We start from the raw sequence: 18,989 nt of genomic DNA, 5'->3' as shown, positions 1-18,989 counted from the left end.
AAGGTGTGCACTAAGGCTGAGCTACACCACACTAGAGAACAGATTTTTCCTGTAAACAACACAATCTTGGGGTTCACAATGTTGTCAAAAATCCTATAATTGTTTGGCTGTGGGTCTTTGCATCTGTTTCCATTAGTTGCTGGGTGAAACTTCTCTGATGATGACTGGGCTAGGTACCAGTCTATGAGTATAGCAGAATATCATTAGGCATTATTGTATTGACTTTTTTTTTTCATTGCCAGTCATGCTTGGATCTATTCTAGGTCTCTGGGACATATAGCCTCTGGTTTCTGGTCCTCAAGTCAGTGACAGGGGTGAGTTGCCATGCAACTCTCATGGCATGAGTATCAAACTGTGTCTGTCATTGGTTATCCACTCCCTGAATTCCTGTGCCACCTTTACCCCAGCACATCATTCTGGCAAGACACATTGTAGGTTGAAGGTTTTATGTCTGGTTTGGTGTCCTAAACTCTTTATGGGGTTTTGTCCCTGTTTTCATTACTGACCTTGTTAGTTTCTATATTCTCTGTGCCTTTTACTAGGTTTGGCTAAGGGTTTGTCTGTCTTGTTGATTTTCTCAAAGAAGCATCTCTTTTTTTCTTTGATTCTATTTTATTGATTTCAGCCCTATAATGTTTCTTAGATCCAAGATGGTTTACTCTCTGCTGTTAACTCCTCTTCCAGAGCTTTAAGGTGTGCTGTTATGTCACTAGTATGAGATCTTTCTGCTGTCTTTATGAAGGCACTTAGTACTATGAACTTTCCCCTTGACACCACTTTCATTGTTGCTCATAAGTTTGGTATTCTGTGCCTTCATTTTCATTGAATACTAGACATCTTAAATTATTTATTTCTTCCTTTACCCTGTAGTCATTTAGAAGAACATTGTTCAGTTTCTATGAGTTTATGGACTTTCTTTGGTTGTTGAAGTTCAGTTTTAATCCCTGTAGTCTGAGAAGATATAAGGGATTATTTCAATTATCTTGTATCTGTTGAGACTAGCTTTGTGACAGAGTTTATGGTCTGTTTTAGAGAAAGTTCTGTGAGGTGTTGAGACAAAGGTATATACTTTTGAGTTTGGGTGAAATGTTCAATAGATTTCTGTTAAGTCCATTTGATTCATCACATCTCTCAGTTCCATTTTTTCTGTTAATTTCTGTCTGGATGACCTGTCCATTGCTAGGAGTGGGGTGTTATAGTCTTTGACTGATAAAGTGTTTGAGAGGAGTTATGTAAATTTTTTGTTAGTTCATTTCTTTTAAATTTTTTTATGAATGTGGGTTTCCTTGCATTTGGGGCAGATGTTCAAAATTGAGATGTGCAAAATTACTAAATTTTTTGTTAGTTCGTTTCTTTTATATATATTTTTATGAATGTGGGTTTCCTTGCATTTGGAGCAGATGTTCAAAATTGAGATGTGCAAAATTACTAAATTTTTTGTTAGTTCGTTACTTTTATATATATTTTTATGAATGTGGGTTTCCTTGCATTTGGGGCAGATGTTCAAAATTGAGATGTCATACTCATGAAATACTCTTTTTGATTAGTATGAATTTTCTTTCTGCACCACTAATGATTAATTTGTCTTGAATTCTATTTTGTTAGAATTTAGAAGTGCAAAATGATCTTGTTTCTTTGGTATATTTTCCAGGAAAATCTTTTCTAGCCTTTTACTATGGCATAATATCCATTTCTGATGTTGAGGTATATTTCTTGTATGCAGGAAAAGGATGGATAATGTTTTCTCATCTATTCTGTCAGCCTGTGCCATTTTTTATGGAGAATTGAATCCATTGACTTTGAGAGCTTTCAGTGACCATGACTGTTAATTACTGTTATATTGATGGTGGTGGTGGCTATGTGTATGTGTGTATGTGTTTTTGTGTGTATGGTTGTATTGTGTGTGTGTCTTCTTTTACTCATGTGAGGTTATTTATTGCCTCCGATGTAGATGATCTGCTTGTATTAGAGCAGAGCTTATTTATTTATTTATTGGTTTTAGTTGATCTCTTTGATTGGAATTTTTCTTTCAAGTAATTATTGTAGGGCTCAGTTCTGGATAGTTATTGTTTAAATTTGTCATTCTCATGGTATATCTAGTTTTCTCCTTCTATGTTTATTGAGTATTTTTTTCTGACCACTGTAGTCTAGGATACAATTGTGGTCTTTTAAAAGTATGTCCAGGCCCTTCTTCCTTTCAGAGTTTCCATTAAGAAGTCAGCTATATTCCCAATTCTAAGAAGGGAAAAAGTGTCCACACTTTGGTCTTCGTTCTTCTAGAGTTTCTTGTGTTTAGCAAATTGTATCTTATATCTTGGGTATCCTAAGTTTCTGGGCTAATAACCACTTATCAGTGAGTACATATTGTGTGAATTCCTTTGTGATTGGGTTACCTCATTCAGCATGATGCCCTCCAGGTCCATCCATTTGCCTAGGAATTTCATAAATTCATTCTTTTTAATAGTTGAGTAGTACTCCATTGTGTAAATGTACCACATTTTATGTATCCATTCCTCTGTTGAAGGGCATCTGGGTTCTTTCCAGCTTCTGGCTATTATAAATAAGGCTGCTATGAACATAGTGGAGCATGTGTCCTTCTTAGAATTGGGAACAAAACATCCATGGAAGGAGTTACAGAGACACAGTTTGGAGCTGTGACGAAAGGATGGACCATCTAGAGACTGCCATATCCAGGGATCCATACCATAATCAGCTTCCAAATGCTGACACCATTGCATACACTAGCAAGATTTTGCTGAAAGGACCCAGATAGAGCTGTCTCTTGTGAGACTATGCCGGGGCCTAGCAAACACAGAAGTGGATTCTCACAGTCAGCTATTGGATGGATCACAGGGCCCCCAATGGAGGAGCTATAGAAAGTACCCAAGGAGCTAAAGGCATCTGCAATCCTATAGGTGGAACAACAATATGAACTAACCAGTATCCCCTTGTAGCTCGTGTCTCTAGCTGCATATGAATCAGAAAATAGCCTAGTCAGCCATCAGTGGAAAGAGAGGCCCATTAGTCATACAAACTTTATATGCCTCAGTACAGGGGAACGACAGGGCCAAGAAGTGAGAGTGGGTGGATGGGGGAGTGGGTAGGGGAGCGTGTGGGGGACTTTTGGGATAGCACTGGAATTGTAAATGAAATTAATACCCAATTTAAAAAAAGAAGATTTTTGATGAATTGAATCATATTAATAGGCATATGACATTCTTTTTTTTTTCAAGTTTTTTTTCCATTTTTTATTAGGTATTTAGCTCATTTACATTTCCAATGCTATACCAAAAGTCCCCCATACCCACCCACCCCCACTCCCCTACCCACTCACTTCCCCTTTTTGGCCCTGGCGTTCCCCTGTACTGGGGCATATAAAGTTTGCGTGTCCAATGGGCCTCTCTTTCCAGTGATGGCCAACTAGGCCATCTTTTGATACATATGCAGCTAGAGTCAAGAGCTCTGGGGTACTGGTTAGTTCATAATGTTGTTCCACCTATAGGGTTGCAGATCCCTTTAGCTCCTTGGGTACTTTCTCTAGCTCCTCCATTGGAAGCCCTGTGATCCATCCATTAGCTGACTGTGAGCATCCACTTCTGTGTTTGCTAGGCCCCGGCATAGTCTCACAAGAGACAGCTACATCTGGGTCCTTTCGATAAAATCTTGCTAGTGTATGCAATGGTGTCAGCGTTTGGATGCTGATTATGGGGTGGATCCCTGGATATGGCAGTCTCTACATGGTCCATCCTTTCATCTCAGCTCCAAACTTTGTCTCTGTAACTCCTTCCATGGGTGTTTTGTTCCCACTTCTAAGGAGGGGCATAGTGTCCACACTTCAGTCTTCATTTTTCTTGAGTTTCATGTGTTTAGCAAATTGTATCTTATATCTTGGGTATCCTAGGTTTGGGGCTAATATCCACTTATCAGTGAGTACATATTGTGTGAGTTCCTTTGTGAATGTGTTACCTCACTCAGGATGATGCCCTCCAGGTCCATCCATTTGGCTAGGAATTTCATAAATTCATTCTTTTTAATAGCTGAGTAGTACTCCATTGTGTAGATGTACCACATTTTCTCTATCCATTCCTCTGTTGAGGGGCATCTAGGTTCTTTCCAGCCTCTGGCTATTATAAATAAGGCTGCTATGAACATAGTGGAGCATGTGTCCTTCTTACCAGTTGGGGCATCTTCTGGATATATGCCCAGGAGAGGTATTGCTGGATCCTCCGGTAGTACTATGTCCAATTTTCTGAGGAACCGCCAGACTGATTTCCAGAGTTGTTGTACAAGCTTGCAATCCCAGGCATATGACATTCTAAAGAAATCATGTCACATCTAGAGATTATGACAGGAAGCTAGACTTTGCAGGTTGTTTTATGATTTTCTTAAGCTGTACCCTTGTGTTCTTCCTTCAAATTTTGTTCTAATTCATTAGGAAGACAGGCTGTATTCTACAAAGAAATTCTGTGTAGTATAAATCATTTTTATTAGTAAAATAAAATTCTTTCTAAAAATGGAAAAAAAAGAAGTCACCTATATTCTGATAGGTTTGCCTCTATATTTTACTTGCTCTTTTGCTCTCACAGCTTTCAGTATTCAATTTTTTGAATATTTATTATTTTAATTACTATTTTGACAGGACTTCATTTTCTTTTCCCATCTATTTGTTCATTGTTGAGTGAACTTATTTTAATAGCAGAATTAGTGTGTGTCTCTGAACTCAGATCTTATGACATCCTTGCCCTGGGCTTTTGAGTAGGTTTACAATTACAAGTGAAGAATCTGTGTAGCACAGTGAGCCAGAAACCCAACTAAGTTTAAGTTTCCACAATGTAGACCTGCCCAAATATATTCGCACTGTCTGTGGCTTGAATATATCTGAATTTTATTTATTTTACAGTGAACTTTCTGATATTTTCTGGATATGATAAAGATGATTATTCTCTGTAATTTAGTTGCATAACATTTTGTACTTTAAATGTTTAGTTCTTGCTCCTCTGGGATGTTTAATTACTCATCATTTTCATCAAATCTTTTAGTATTTTGGGGAAAATACATTATAAAAGGACAAGTGGAACAATACAGAAGATAATGACAATGAATCTGTGTTACACGTGATTGCAAAAATTAATCTTTTATGTCATGTTGAATATGTATTAGAATGAGACTTATCAATAAAAATTAGAAGATCTTGGGGCTGAAGACAGTAAAAACTAGATGATCTTGCGATGTGCTCATAATATTTAGAACAGTTGAAAAACTGGTAAATGTATTGATCAGCAGGCTGAGAAGAGTACATCAACACTATGTATGATCCATGGTCCAATAGTCACTGATGATGCAGCCACAACCTGCATTTTGAAAGTGTAATCTGTCAAACAAGGCTCACTTAGGTACTGACCACCTCAGGTGATCATGTACTTTAAGGAATGTTATGTTTCTTTCAAGAATTGTGTATAAAGAGGGTAAACATGTTCTCCTGTGCCCACTGGAGAATGAAGAGTGGGTAAAACTTTGAGGACTGTGGAAATAATGATATTCCTACCCTGAACCATGCCTCCTTTTGTTGCTTTTTAAAACAAAATCTCAGTAAGTTTATTTAACTTATTGATATACTATGAAAAGGATGATTCTCAAAATTGTTAAAGAAGAACATTTACTATAAAAGGAATTGCACTTTTAAAACCATGTGATAAATGTATGGAGAATTTTTCTCATAAATCAAAAACTAAAATGAATGAGGTAGCCTAATGAAATTAGTTTGTCTATATACATATCTGTTGAAATAACTTATAATATACTGCACGAGGTTTCCTAAAGCAGAAACATACTTCATGAAACAGTGATATTGTTCTCATTCAATATTACAAATTATAAATAATAATCACAAATTATTACATATATAAAAGAAGTAATCATATGTTACATATAAACAATATAGGGAACAATACAGAATTTAAATTAATGGTATGGGACTAGCTCCATACGATTCCATATTCATACTATATTTGGGTTTCAGTAAAAATTATAAATAAGCAGTTATCATATTTGATATTAAAAATGTCTCTAATCCTCTTCTCTGTAGGAGTATCAGCCCTAACTTGATTTCATACAAAATGACATCCTCACAAACCAAAGTTTTCTATTGTCTTATTTCCTTGTCCCAAACCCCCACTGTTCTTTCAATTCATTAAATGTAGTTTACTAATCAAGAATTTTATATGGGATTTGAGTGTTTTTCTGGTTGTTTTATTTAATTTTTTTTTAATTTCAAGTGAAACCATGTGAATTTCCACAATTCAAATATGGACGTCTGTATTATGAAGAGAGCCTGAGACCCAACTTCCCAGTGTCTATAGGAAATAAGTACAGCTATAAGTGTGACAACGGGTTTTCACCACCTTCTGGGTATTCCTGGGACTACCTTCGTTGCACAGCACAAGGGTGGGAGCCTGAAGTCCCATGCGTCAGTAAGCCAATGTCTTTGTATTTAAATATGTTTTACTCTTTTAAAGAGAAAGCACATACATAATTACAGTTATGTTTCTCATGACAAACATAAGACCAAGGGAAAAACGTGTGAGCAAAAGGCTAGTTTCTGTCCTTTGGGAGCAGCTCTTCATGAAATGTACACACACACAATAGGGACTATGGAAATGCCTTTATCTCTTGCATATTTTATTTATACAAACTAAAGATACATGCTAATCATTTAAACATTTTTTATTAATTTTATTTCTGAATGCAATGCATGCTCATTAAACAGCTGGAAAGATAACATTTAACTTAAGCAAATGAAAGCTTTTACTTTTTTTTCATTTTTATTTTTTATGTTTCTTAGGGAAATGTGTTTTCCATTATGTGGAGAATGGAGACTCTACATACTGGGAAAAAATATATGTGCAGGGTCAGTCTTTAAAAGTCCAGTGTTACAATGGCTATAGTCTTCAAAATGGTCAAGACACAATGACATGTACAGAGAATGGCTGGTCCCCTCCTCCCAAATGCATCCGTATCAGTAAGTAACCTGCCCTTACATCACAAGTTTCTCATGACTCTCTGTCCCTTCTGTATTAACTGTGGCAAAATGTTTCATTGTTTTCAGTGTGTATAAGTGAATACTGAAGTTATTTGATAAGTATATACAACCTAAACACTCCTAGTTGATCTTATGCCATAATACAACAAAACATTTAGAAAACTTAATTTTATAGTACTATGTGCTTTTAGCTTACTGTGCATTTGACTCAAGATGATTATAAAATTATAATTTACCATTAAACAAAATAGCTAAACACATCATTGATATAATAACATTTTAACTGCTAATTAACTCTGATTTCTCTATGATGTGTTATGGGGAAGAGAATTCTTGAGTAGTGTGCATGACACAGTTTTGATGTTTTTTCTCCAATCTTTGTACCGATATGTTTATGTCATGTCATTTTTTTCTTGTTGTGTATCCTTATAAATGTGTGAGTTTTATCTCAATTTATTTTTTTAAAAATAAATACCTTTAAAATGTTACAACATCATAGTGTTGATATGCATTCCTTTTAATGTCACTTGGGATTTTAAAATGTGCTCCTAAGTTAATTTATACTTAACCATTTTTCAAATTTAGTTTTCTTCTAATTTATACTTTAGTAATTGTTTTTCTGAAAGGTGAAGAATTCTAAAAAATAATCCTTTACTTATACATGTCACGGAAGTGGGGTTTTTTTTTAGACTTAATAGTGCCAACTTTTTTTAATATACACTTGATTGCCATTATCTTGCATTTTCAGAACAATTTTGAAATTATCATATACTATTGTCTTATTTTTATGAATATGATATATATTTAAAAGTATAGACTGATTTTGAATGCTTGTCAATTGCCTTTTATTATACCACTTGGCTGATGAGAAACTTTTCTTAGCCTCATTCTTTTTAGACACTTGTCCTTTATTTAATTTCCAAGAATTTTTATCTTTATTTATTTAAAATTTTAAAAGATTAACATTATTGATCCATTTAAAGTCTTTACTGTGTTTTTATTTGGTAGCTTTTCTTTTATACTAGTTTGGCTTATAACCTTAATTTTACATATTCTTTCTAGAGTTTTTGTGAATTGGTCTGAACTATGTGAATATACAATATTTTAAAAATATTTCAGGTCTTTTTACATTTTAAAGTCCTATTAAGGCTGATTGATTTAGTTTGCTTTCTTCAAGTAACTCAAAATATCTTAAAGGAACTGAAAGCTTTATGCTCATATTCCAAGGACTTACCTATGAAAAAAATCATTTTTCTTCAGGAAACAGTTGATAAATAGATAGTGCTCAGGTCAGTGGCATTGAAAGATGAGCCTGATTCTATGACTACAACACCATCTAGAACCAGTCTTCTGAGGAATTTTTCTTTTCCCTCCTTCTTCAGCCTGAGTTTAATTCTAATATTCTAGGTATTAAAATTTCCTTTCCTTACTGTTGTGTTTTGTTTCTACTACATTATATCAATAGAATAATGCATTGTAGGCTTTTGTTTGTTTGCTTGATTGCTTATTTTCATTCTAGAATTTTCTTTTTTTCTTTTTTTCTGTTTTCATTGTTCTTTTCTCATGCAATACATCCTGATCTCAGTCACACTTCTCTCCATTCCTCCCAGTCCCCTCCACTCCAATCTCCTCCATATAAGCTGTTCTCCATTTCCCTTCAGAAAAGAGCAGGCATTTTAGGGACAGCAACTGAATACACCATAGCAGAATGCAATAACACTTGGTTGAAATTGCCATATCAAAGCTGGAGAAGGCAACCCAGTAGGCAGAAAATGGTCCCAAGAACAGGCAAAGCAGTGAGACACTTCCTCTGCCACTGTTAGGAGTCCCACAAAATGCCCAAAATAAGAAAACACAGTGTTTATACAGACCCACTCAGTGTCTAGGATTACAGCTTCCATCTCTGTATCCTCTATGAGCCCTGCTTACTTGATTCTGTTTACCATATACTCCTATTGTCCTTCAACCTTCTGTCTCCTAAAATCCTTTCTTCTCTTTTTCTAGGTTGTCCTATCTTTGCCTATTGTTTGTCTGTGTGTCTCTGCATCTGTTTCCATTCAGGTGCTCAACAAAGTCTTTCTGAAGATGAGTAGTCTAGTCACTAATCTATGAGTATAGCAGAATAATATTAGCAATCATTGACATTTTTTTTGTCAGTAATGTTTGGTACCACTACATTTCTCTGAGCCATACAGCTTCCCATTCCTGGCCATCCTCCCATTGTGTCAATCTACAGAGTTGTCTCCCTTTGTGATTACATTATTGTTTCTACTTCCATTTTTAGATCCCGGGTGGTTTTGTTCAATTCTTTCACCTGTTTGGATGTCTTTTCCTATAATTCATTAGGGAATTTTTGTGTTTCCTCTTTAAGCGCTTCTATATTCTCCTGTATTTCTTTAAGGTAGTTATTTATGTCCTTTTTATAGTCCTCCATCATTATCATGAGAAGTGACCTTGTATCCATATCTTGCTATTCTGGTGTGATGGTGTATCCAGGACGTGCTACGGTGTCAAAGTTGGGATCTGATGATGCCAAGTAACCTTGGTTGCTGTTGCTTCTGTTCTTATGCTTGCCTCCCACCATCTGGTTATCTCAAGTGTTCCCTGCCCTCAATATATCTTATTGAAGCCTGTCCTTTCTCTAATCCCAGTTGAGTCAGAACTCCTTAGAGTTCACCTTTTCTCTGTGATACTGTGGTTCTGGGATGTTGTAATCCTGAAATTCTGGGTGTGTCAGAGTTCTTAGCAGTCAAGCTTCCTCTGAGATGCTGAGATCCTGGTGTGACCAAGCTTCTGGGATTCTGGGATTCTGGGATTCTTCGATCCTAAAATCCTGGGCATGGTATGGCACCTGGAAATCATACTTCTTCTGGGGAACTTGAGTGGGGCTCCCCACTGAGTTCAAAACCATGGTAGACCAGCACAACCTGAAGGACCTAAGCCACTGGTCCAGCAGGGTTCCTGTGTCCCTGTTCCTGGTGGCTCCAGGCACTCGTGGTTGTGTTGGAACAGATTTTGTGTTCATCTCACCAGAGATCCTAAGACTCTGGGCATGCTAGGCCACCTGGTGTTTAGAGAGTACTCTGCGAACCATGGAACTGTCAGTTTTCTAATTAATTATTTTATTTATTTTCATTTCAAATCTTGTCTTACTTCCTCATCTCCCCTCCAATTTTCCATTCCCCAAACCTAACCATTTTGCCTCTAAGAAGCTGTTTCCCCGCCTACCCATCTACCCGTTCCTGCCTTATCCTTTAACATCAACCTTATCTGAAGCATCAAGCTTCCACAGGACTAAGTGCCTCCCTTCCTATTGATGTCAGATAAGTCCTCTGCTACATATGTAGCATTAGAATGAAGGAGCCTATGTATAACTTTTTTATTTATGGTTTAGTTCCTGGGAGTTCTGAGGAGCCCATTTAGTTGATACTGCAGTTCTTCCTCTGAAGTTGCAATTCCATTCATCTCCTTCAGTCCTACCCCTAACTCTTCTGTTGGGGTCCACAGTCTCAGTCTAATGGTTGACTGAGACTATATGCATCTGTCTTAGTCAGGTGCTGGCAGTGCCTCTCAGAGGACAGCCATATCAGGCTGTAGTCTGCAAGCACATCATGGTATCAGCAATAATGTAGGGATTCGGTGACTGTAGATGGCATGGATCCCAACAAAGGACAGTCTCTGAATGGCCTTTCCTTCAGTCTCTGCTACGTTTTTCATCCCCTACAATTCCTTTAGAGAGGAACCACTCTAGGTTAAAATTTTTGAGATGGGTGGGTGGCTCTATCCCTCAACTGGGGCCATGTCTATCTATTGGAGGTTGTTCTCTCTCCACTTTGTTGGGTATCTTGGCTAATGTCTTCCCCACAGGATCTTGAGAACCTCTCCCTTCCCTGGCATCTGGGACTTTCTAATTCCTCTACCCACCCCACTGCTGCATATTTCTATTCATTCTCCTGACCCTCTTGACTTCTCTTCTGGCTCTTCCCATAACTAGCCACCACCACACATACACTCACACATTTTTGCCTAATTAATCTCTCTGTCTTCCAGGTTCCTCCATCCCTCTACCTCCTGTGATCATTTTGTTGCCCCTTCTAAGTGGGATTGAAGCATACATACTTTGACACTTTGGTCTTACTTCTTTTTAAGCATCATATGGTCTATGAATTGTATTGTGGGTATTCTGAGCTTTTGGGATATCTACATATCAGTGAGTATAAACTACATATGTCCGTTCATGTATGGGTTACCTCACTCAGGATATTTTCTTTATTTTCTTCTTTTGTCTGTCATGATAGTTCCCTTTTTGTGAGTGCTCCATAACCTCAGTAATCGTGTCAGGCTTTGGGGCCTCCCCTTGAGGTGGATCCCACTGTGAGCCTCTCACTGGACCTTCTTTTCCTCAGGTTCTTCTCCTTTTCCAATCTTGTACTTCTTTCAGAGAGGAACAATTATGGGTCAGAGATTTAAAGGTGGGGAAGAAACCCCATCACTCAAGAGATGTCCTGTCTTTCTGCTGAAAGTGGGCTCTACAATTCCCTCTCCACACTGTAGGTCATTTCATCTAGGGTCCCTCCCTTTGAGTCCTGAGTTTCAGTTACCTCCTAAGTCTCTGATACATTCTAGAGAGTTCCCCCAATCAACTCCCTCCAGAGGATGTCTGCTTCCATTCTTTGTGCTGGCCCTCAGGGTTTCATTTCTTTTCTCCCACCCAGTACCAGATCAGGTTCTCCTGTCCCCCACCCTACCCCTTTCACTCCCAGGTCCCTTGATTCATCCCCACTTGTGGTTGCTTTCTTGTCCCTCCTCCAAGTGGGAGTGAGGCATCCTGACTTGGGCCCTTCAGCTTGTTGAACTTTTTGAGTTCTATGGACTGTATCTTGGTTATTATGTACCTTTTTTTTTTTGGCTAATAGTCACTTATTATTAAGTACATACCATGTAAGTCTGAGTTCCCTCACTCTAAATGATAATTTCTAGTGCCATCCATTTGGCCAAAAATCTCAGGAAGTTCTCATTCTTAAAAGCTAAGTAGTATTCCACTGTGTAAAGGATCCACATTTTCTGTATCCATTCTTCTGTTGTGGGACATCTAGGTTGTTTTCAGCTTCTGGCTGTTACAAAGAAGGCTGCTATGAACATAGTAATGGAAGACATGCCCCTGTGGCATGGTGGGGCAACTTTTGGGTATATTCCCAAGAGACGTATTACTGGGTCTTCAGGTAGATCAATTACCATTTTTCTGAGGAAACTCCAGATTGATTTCCAGAGTGGTTGTACCAGTTTGCAGTCCCATCAACAATAGAGGTGTGATTCTCTCTCTCCACGTCCTAGCCAGCATTTGCTGTCACATGACTTTTACATCTTAACCACTCAGACTGGTGTGAGTAGGGGTAGTTTTGATTTGCATTTCCCTACTGACTAAGGATGTTGAACATTTCTTTAGGTGCTTCTCAGCCATTCTAGATTCCTCCATTGTAATGTCTTAGTTTAATTCTATACCTCATTATTTGTTGGGGTTGTTTGATTTTGGTGGTGGTGGTGGTGGTGGTGGTGGTGGTGGTGGTTAGCTTCTTGAATTCTTTATATATTTTGGATATTAGCCCTTTCTTGCATGTAGGGTTAGTGAAGATTTTGTTTTCCCAATCTGTAGGTTGCTGATCTGTCTTATTGACTATGCACTTTGCCTTACAGAATCTTTACAGTTTCATGAGGGCTCAATTATCAATTTTTGATCTTAGATCCTGAGCCAACAGGTTTTTTTTTTTTTTTTTAGGAAACTTCTTCCTTTGCAAATGAGTTCAAGGCTCTTTCCCACTTTCTATTCTATTAGATTCTGTTTATCTGGTTTTATGTTGAGGTCATTGAAACACTTGGATTTGAGCTTTGTGTAAGGTGACAAATATGGGTCTATTTTCATTTTTCTACATACGGACAGCCAGTTAGGCCACCACTGTTTTTTGAAGATGCTTTCTTTTTTCCATTGCTTATTATTAGCATCTTTGTTAAAGATCAACTGTCGTCCATGAGTGGCTTTGTATCTGGGTCTTCAATTCTATTCCATAGATCAAATTGTCTATCTGTGTACCAATACCTGACAGTTTTTATCACAATTGCTCTGCAATAGAGCTTGAGGTCAGGGATGGTGATTTCCCCCCAGCTGTTCTTTTATTGTTAAGAATTGTTTTCACTATTCTTAGTTTTTGCCCTTCCTGATGAATTTGAGAATTGCCTTTCCCATATCTTTGAAGAATTATGTTGGGATTTTGATGGGAATTGCATTGAATCTATAGATTGCCTTTTGTAAGATCTCCATTTTTACTATGTTAATTCTGCCAAGCAATGAGCATGGTAGATCTCTCCATTTTCTGAGATCTTCTTCAGTTTCTTTCTGGAAAGACTTGAAGTTATTGTCATGCAGATCTTTCACTCATTTGTTTAGATTTAACCCCAAGATATTTTATGTTATTTGTGGCTATCTTGAAGGGAGCTGGATCCCCATTGGATCTTCAGAGCCTCTCATATCCTTGCTGTCTTGCACTTTCTTGAGATTCCCCAGTCCCCCAAACAACAGTGGTGCATATTTCTATTCATTTTCCTGGCCCTCTAGGATTTTGTCCTGTCTCCCTCATATCTGATTTTGCCCTTCTTCTTCTTTTCTCTTTTCCTCCCTTCTCCCATTCATGTCCCTCCCTCCCTCTGCCTCCTATGATTAGGTTTTTTTCTTTACCACTATTCTTAAATGCTATGTTTCACTTGAAACACAAACCTAATTTTATGAGTACAAAGGTTATCTACTATATATCTCTAATTTTATAGTTAAATTTCTTCTAGTCTTAATTTTTAATTACTTATATAATGAATTCTGGTAGTTATTCTCTAGGAAGAACTCTGCTGGAGATAATTCCCCTTTATCTTCTTTTATTGGATAATCTCTTCATTGATGTCTTTGTTCAAAAGGCTAGCACCACAAGATATGGAACTTAAGGCAGACACTCATTTTTTTTTAAACTTCCTATGGTCTGTGTGGCAGTAGATAGGGGTACCATTTTTTTTGAATTTTGGTACTGTGTGGTTGATGATGACTTTCTACTGATTTTTTTTTCCAAGATGTTTTCTTTAAGCATTTTCAGAGATGGATTTCCAGGAGCTTCATGGGACTTGTCTGATTTGAGTTTACTCAGTTCTTGAATATGAACATTCATACCTAATGACCAATTGTTTTCATTTTCCTTTACACTAAAACTTTAATTTTGTTTGAATCTTGAATGTTTTATTTTTATCTTTAAAATGTTGGCATTTATTTCAGATTCCTGATGCTCCTCTTAAGATCTTACTGAATGGAATTAGTGGTTTTGATTTCAGACTTTTCCTATGTCCTCACAAGGGCACTCAGCAGTCAAAAACAAAAACATATAGCAAAGTATTATGCAGTTAGATGAGCTCTGAATTTTTTGCTAGAATTTTCAATGTCTCATCTCTTCATGTAATGTTTACTAAAAATACTAGGTCCAAGCATTTCAGATATACTTAGCAAAAGTATAACATATAGATGTCTATGCTTATTTTGACCCTACCAAAAGCCCAGAAACCCTCATTTGCCTTCTGTAGCATTATAAACTTTAAAATCTTATTTACAAATGTATTTCTAGAAAAATGATAAAGAGTGGGAATATATAGGGTCATATATGATCAAGTTTTCTTTAAAAGCATTGTCTATCTACATTGGCATCTGTGTGTTCAGAAGCTGTTAAGGTATTTACTAGTACTTGAAGGCTTCAGAGCAGACATGTTTGCTGTAGTTAAGCAAGGGCTTTAGATGAAAAGGAAGGAAGAACTTGCAACTCTGTTTATATGATTAATCTTTCTTCAAGTAATCATTTATTTAACCAGAAATCACTAAAGTCTTAATACTGTATTCTTTTTGGTTCTGCTTTAGCCTGTAATTTGACTTGATTTTCAAACATTCAAATGTTGTCCCCTTAGACTCAACAAGGACATGTGGGCCTCCTCCACCTATTGACAATGGAGACATCACCTCCTTGTCATTACCAGAATATGAACCATTATCATCAGTTGACTATCAGTGCCAGAAGTATTATCTCCTTAAGGGAAATAAGACAATAACATGTAGAAATGGAAATTGGTCTGAGCCACCAATGTGCTTACGTAAGTACCTTATTCTCATAGATTATAGGAGATTTTGTTTTATATTATGGATATTTTTCTGTTAATAATAGAAAATTCACAAAATAGATGTATTATTTTGTTTGTTCTCCAGTGCAAAACATTAGCATGTGATAAAAACAAGATTATTAGATACTTTTTATAAAACCCACCTGTCAAATAAAATTCTGCATGTTATTCTTTACAATTAAGTTTTTACTAACATGTATTAATGTCCACAAAACTTGGAACCAGCATGATATTCTATACCTATTATCTCAGTCAGTGTTCTATTGCTGTGAAGAGATACCATGATCATGGCAACACTTAGAAAAGAAAGCATTTGTTGGGAATAGCTTATAATTTCAAAGATTTAGACTACTATCATCATGTTTGGAAGCATGCTGGCATGAAGGCAAACATGATGACAGAGAAGTACCTGAGCATTATACATCTGACTCTGTAGACAGCAGTAAAAAATAGATATACTGGTTAGTTCATAATGTTGTTCCACCTATAGGGTTGCTGCATATGTATCAAATGATGGCCTAGTCGGCCATCACTGGAAAGAGAGGCCCATTGGACACGCAAACTTTATATGCCCCAGTACAGGGGAACGCCAGGGCCAAAAAGGGGGAGTGGGTGGGTAGGGGAGTGGGGGTGGGTGGCTATGGGGGACTTTTGGTATAGCATTGGAAATGTAAGTGAGCTAAATACCTAATAAAAAATGGAAAAAAAAAGAAATAGACATACATCTTCTAACAAGGCTATACCAACTCTAACAAGGTCAATAGCTCCTAATCCTTTTGGAGTGTCACCAATCCCCAATGAATAAGCAATAGGTGAGCCTATGGAAGCCATTCTTTTTCAAATCACAGCTATCTACATCCTGCATTTATTAAATCCATACAACACCCCCTGCCCTTAGATAAGACGATTAACTTCTACTAGTCACTGTCTTGCATTCTAGAGTTTGTTTAGTCTATCTTTTCATTCTGTAATAAAGAACACAAAGTGGTTGTCTTCCTATATTTGGCTCATTTCTCTTAATGTCCTCCAATGCCTTTTTCTAACTAAAACAATAAAATATATCTTTAATGTCTGAACAAACTTTCACATTTCAGTACCCCACATTGTCATTATAAATTCATCAATTGGTATTAGTTCAGAAAGTTTTTTCATCTTATCTACACTCATGTAGCAGTTTCCAATAATCATATACATGCAGTTTTAGGAGGTTCATTTTATTTCCTTTACTATATAGCAAAAAAGTATTCAGCAACAATATATGTAAAATCTATTTTTAAATTTTACGAAATCTCAGTTGTCATCTATAGTAACTTTTCTTAGTCACATTCCCATCAAGACCTTATGAGGTTTCTACCACACATTCATTACCGTTTGTAATTTTAAGGGCTGTTTTCTCTAATGCTATTCTGAGTGACAAGGTATCTTATTATGGCTTTGGTAAAAAATGACAGCAAATGATATTAAGGGTTTTTTTTTCTTACTTCAGTTCATATGTATTTTTTTTAAATATCTACTTATTTATACAATTTTGGTTGGCTTATTTTTCTTTTAAAATACGTTTTACCACAGACTAATGACAGTTCATTTCAATGTTATCAACAAATTGAAATCCTGATCAATTATTTAACTATAATATAAGACAGATATACTGCAAAGTCTTTTCCAAAAAAAAGATACAGTCAATTTAGTAGAAGTGGTGTAATAACTTCTAATCAGGACATAATCAAATCAAATCAAATGAAACCAAACCAAATCCATCCCAAACAAAAACAATTAATTTTCACTTTTTTATGTTTTCTTGGCATAAGATATCCCTTTAAAAGATATGTAAATACCTAGAAACAAACAATAGACAACCATTTACTCTGATTCACCTGGCTTCCTATTTCTTAGTTGTATTAATTATGCTCTATGCTATCCACAAGTACCTCATTGTGATGAAATCCAGGGGTCAAGGTTTGCTTTTTGCCTTACAATTTGGAAACCCTTCCACACATTCAATGTCCAAAACCAATGAACTGTTTCCCTGTTGTGTTTCCTTGTACTTTCAATGGTTTGTTCTTACATCCTTGTCATTGACCAACTTTCAGTTGACTTTGCCAAGAATGACAGACATTATCAAAATTTAATTATCTCCCAATTGTTCTTATATCATTTACTGTATATGATATCAATTCTCTAACACAATTTTATTGGAACGTCTATTAAGATGAGTTAACTGCCGATACATAAATTAGTTTTCAAATCAAAAATTAATTTTTGAAGTTACTAATAACGACATTAAATTTATAGATAATTTTCAGAAAAAACCCAAATTGGTCTATAGATATGGGTAATTTCTGTTAGTTTACGTATTATTTAATGAAATTTGGTAATTTTTCCTTCAGATGCATGTGTAATACCAGAAAACATTATGGAAGCACACAATATAATTCTCAAATGGAGACACACTGAAAAGATTTATGCCCATTCAGGGGAGGATATTGAATTTGAATGTAAACGTGGATATCAGAAAGCAAGAGGATCACTGCCATTTCGTACAAAGTGCATTAATGGCACCATCAATTATCCCACTTGTGTATAAAATCATAATACATTTATTAGTTGATTTTATTGTTTAGAAGTACACATGCATGTCACTAATATACTTTCAATTTGCATTTGAAATGTTGTTTAACTCATGTCTTCTCATAAATATAAACATTTTTGTTATATGGTGATTAATTTGTAACTTTAAAGACTATTGCCAAAATGCAAAAGCAGTAATTCAAAACTCCTAATCCAAAATATGATATATCCAAGGACAAACTATGTCAAACAAGAAAGTAGATGTAAGTTCTTCAACATCTGTTTCTATTCAGAACTTTCTCAGAATTTCCTGGATACCTTTTGATGTAAGGTTCTGATTTACAGTAAATAAAAGACATATTGACTGATTCTTCAAATTAATATGATTTCACAAAGCATGTAACATCCAAACTATCATATATTATATCACTAATGCATATAATTAATTACTATATAATACTTTCAAATAAAAGAATCTAAGAAACTTCTTTCATATGAACTTCTAATATTTGGTACACTGAAATAATAAAAGATTCAAGAAATTTTACAAATGGATTAAGATTTTCACAGGGTGTATGAGTCTATCACTGCAATAATATTGACATTAAATATTTGGTATCACTTATAAACAAGCAATGCGCATTGTCTTAGGCAGGATTTTATTGCTGTAAAGAGGCATATTAACCAAGGCAACTCTTATGAGGAATAACATTTAATTGGGTTTGGCTTACAAATTATTATATTCAGCCCATTACGATGTGTCACACTGAGCATAGTGTTAGCATAGAAAACTTCAAAACCTGTCTCCACAGTGACACACTTCATTCAACAAATCCATACTTACTTTAACAAAGCAAAACCTCCTAATAGTGTCATGTCCTATGGACAATCATTCAAGCACATGAGTCTTTGGGTACAGTAGCTATTGAAACTAACACATCCACATACATACTCTGTAAACAAATTAATAAAGTAAAATTATAATAAATATAAATTAATTCATAAAAATACAATTATCTATAGAATTTATATTATAAAGTGTTTCTAGTCATTATCTTTAATGAGATTGTTATTTACAGAGGATAGACTTATACATCTTTTGATATTGAAAATGTGACATTTATTCAACAAATGAGCCTATAATTTTTCAATTTTATATATATGTAACATTTGTTCATATACGTAC

General features: G+C 35.8%; 1 protein-coding gene across 1 annotated transcript in view; it reads left to right on the top strand.

Moving 5' to 3' along the window:
- Positions 1 to 18,350, top strand: part of Cfhr2 (complement factor H-related 2) — a 48,408-nt gene extending 30,058 nt beyond the window's left edge. The window contains exons 3-6 of the mRNA NM_001025575.2: positions 6,276 to 6,470; positions 6,842 to 7,018; positions 15,026 to 15,208; positions 17,623 to 18,350. Coding sequence (NP_001020746.1) covers positions 6,276 to 6,470; positions 6,842 to 7,018; positions 15,026 to 15,208; positions 17,623 to 17,819 — 752 coding nt within the window. The 3' untranslated portion in view covers positions 17,820 to 18,350. The remainder of the gene's footprint in view (positions 1 to 6,275; positions 6,471 to 6,841; positions 7,019 to 15,025; positions 15,209 to 17,622) is intronic.
- Positions 18,351 to 18,989: the final 639 nt, after the last annotated feature.

Source organism: Mus musculus, chromosome 1 (genome assembly GCF_000001635.26).
Source record: "Mus musculus strain C57BL/6J chromosome 1, GRCm38.p6 C57BL/6J".
NCBI classification, from domain to species: domain Eukaryota; kingdom Metazoa; phylum Chordata; class Mammalia; order Rodentia; family Muridae; genus Mus; species Mus musculus.
This window is presented reverse-complemented; position numbering and strand designations above follow the sequence as displayed.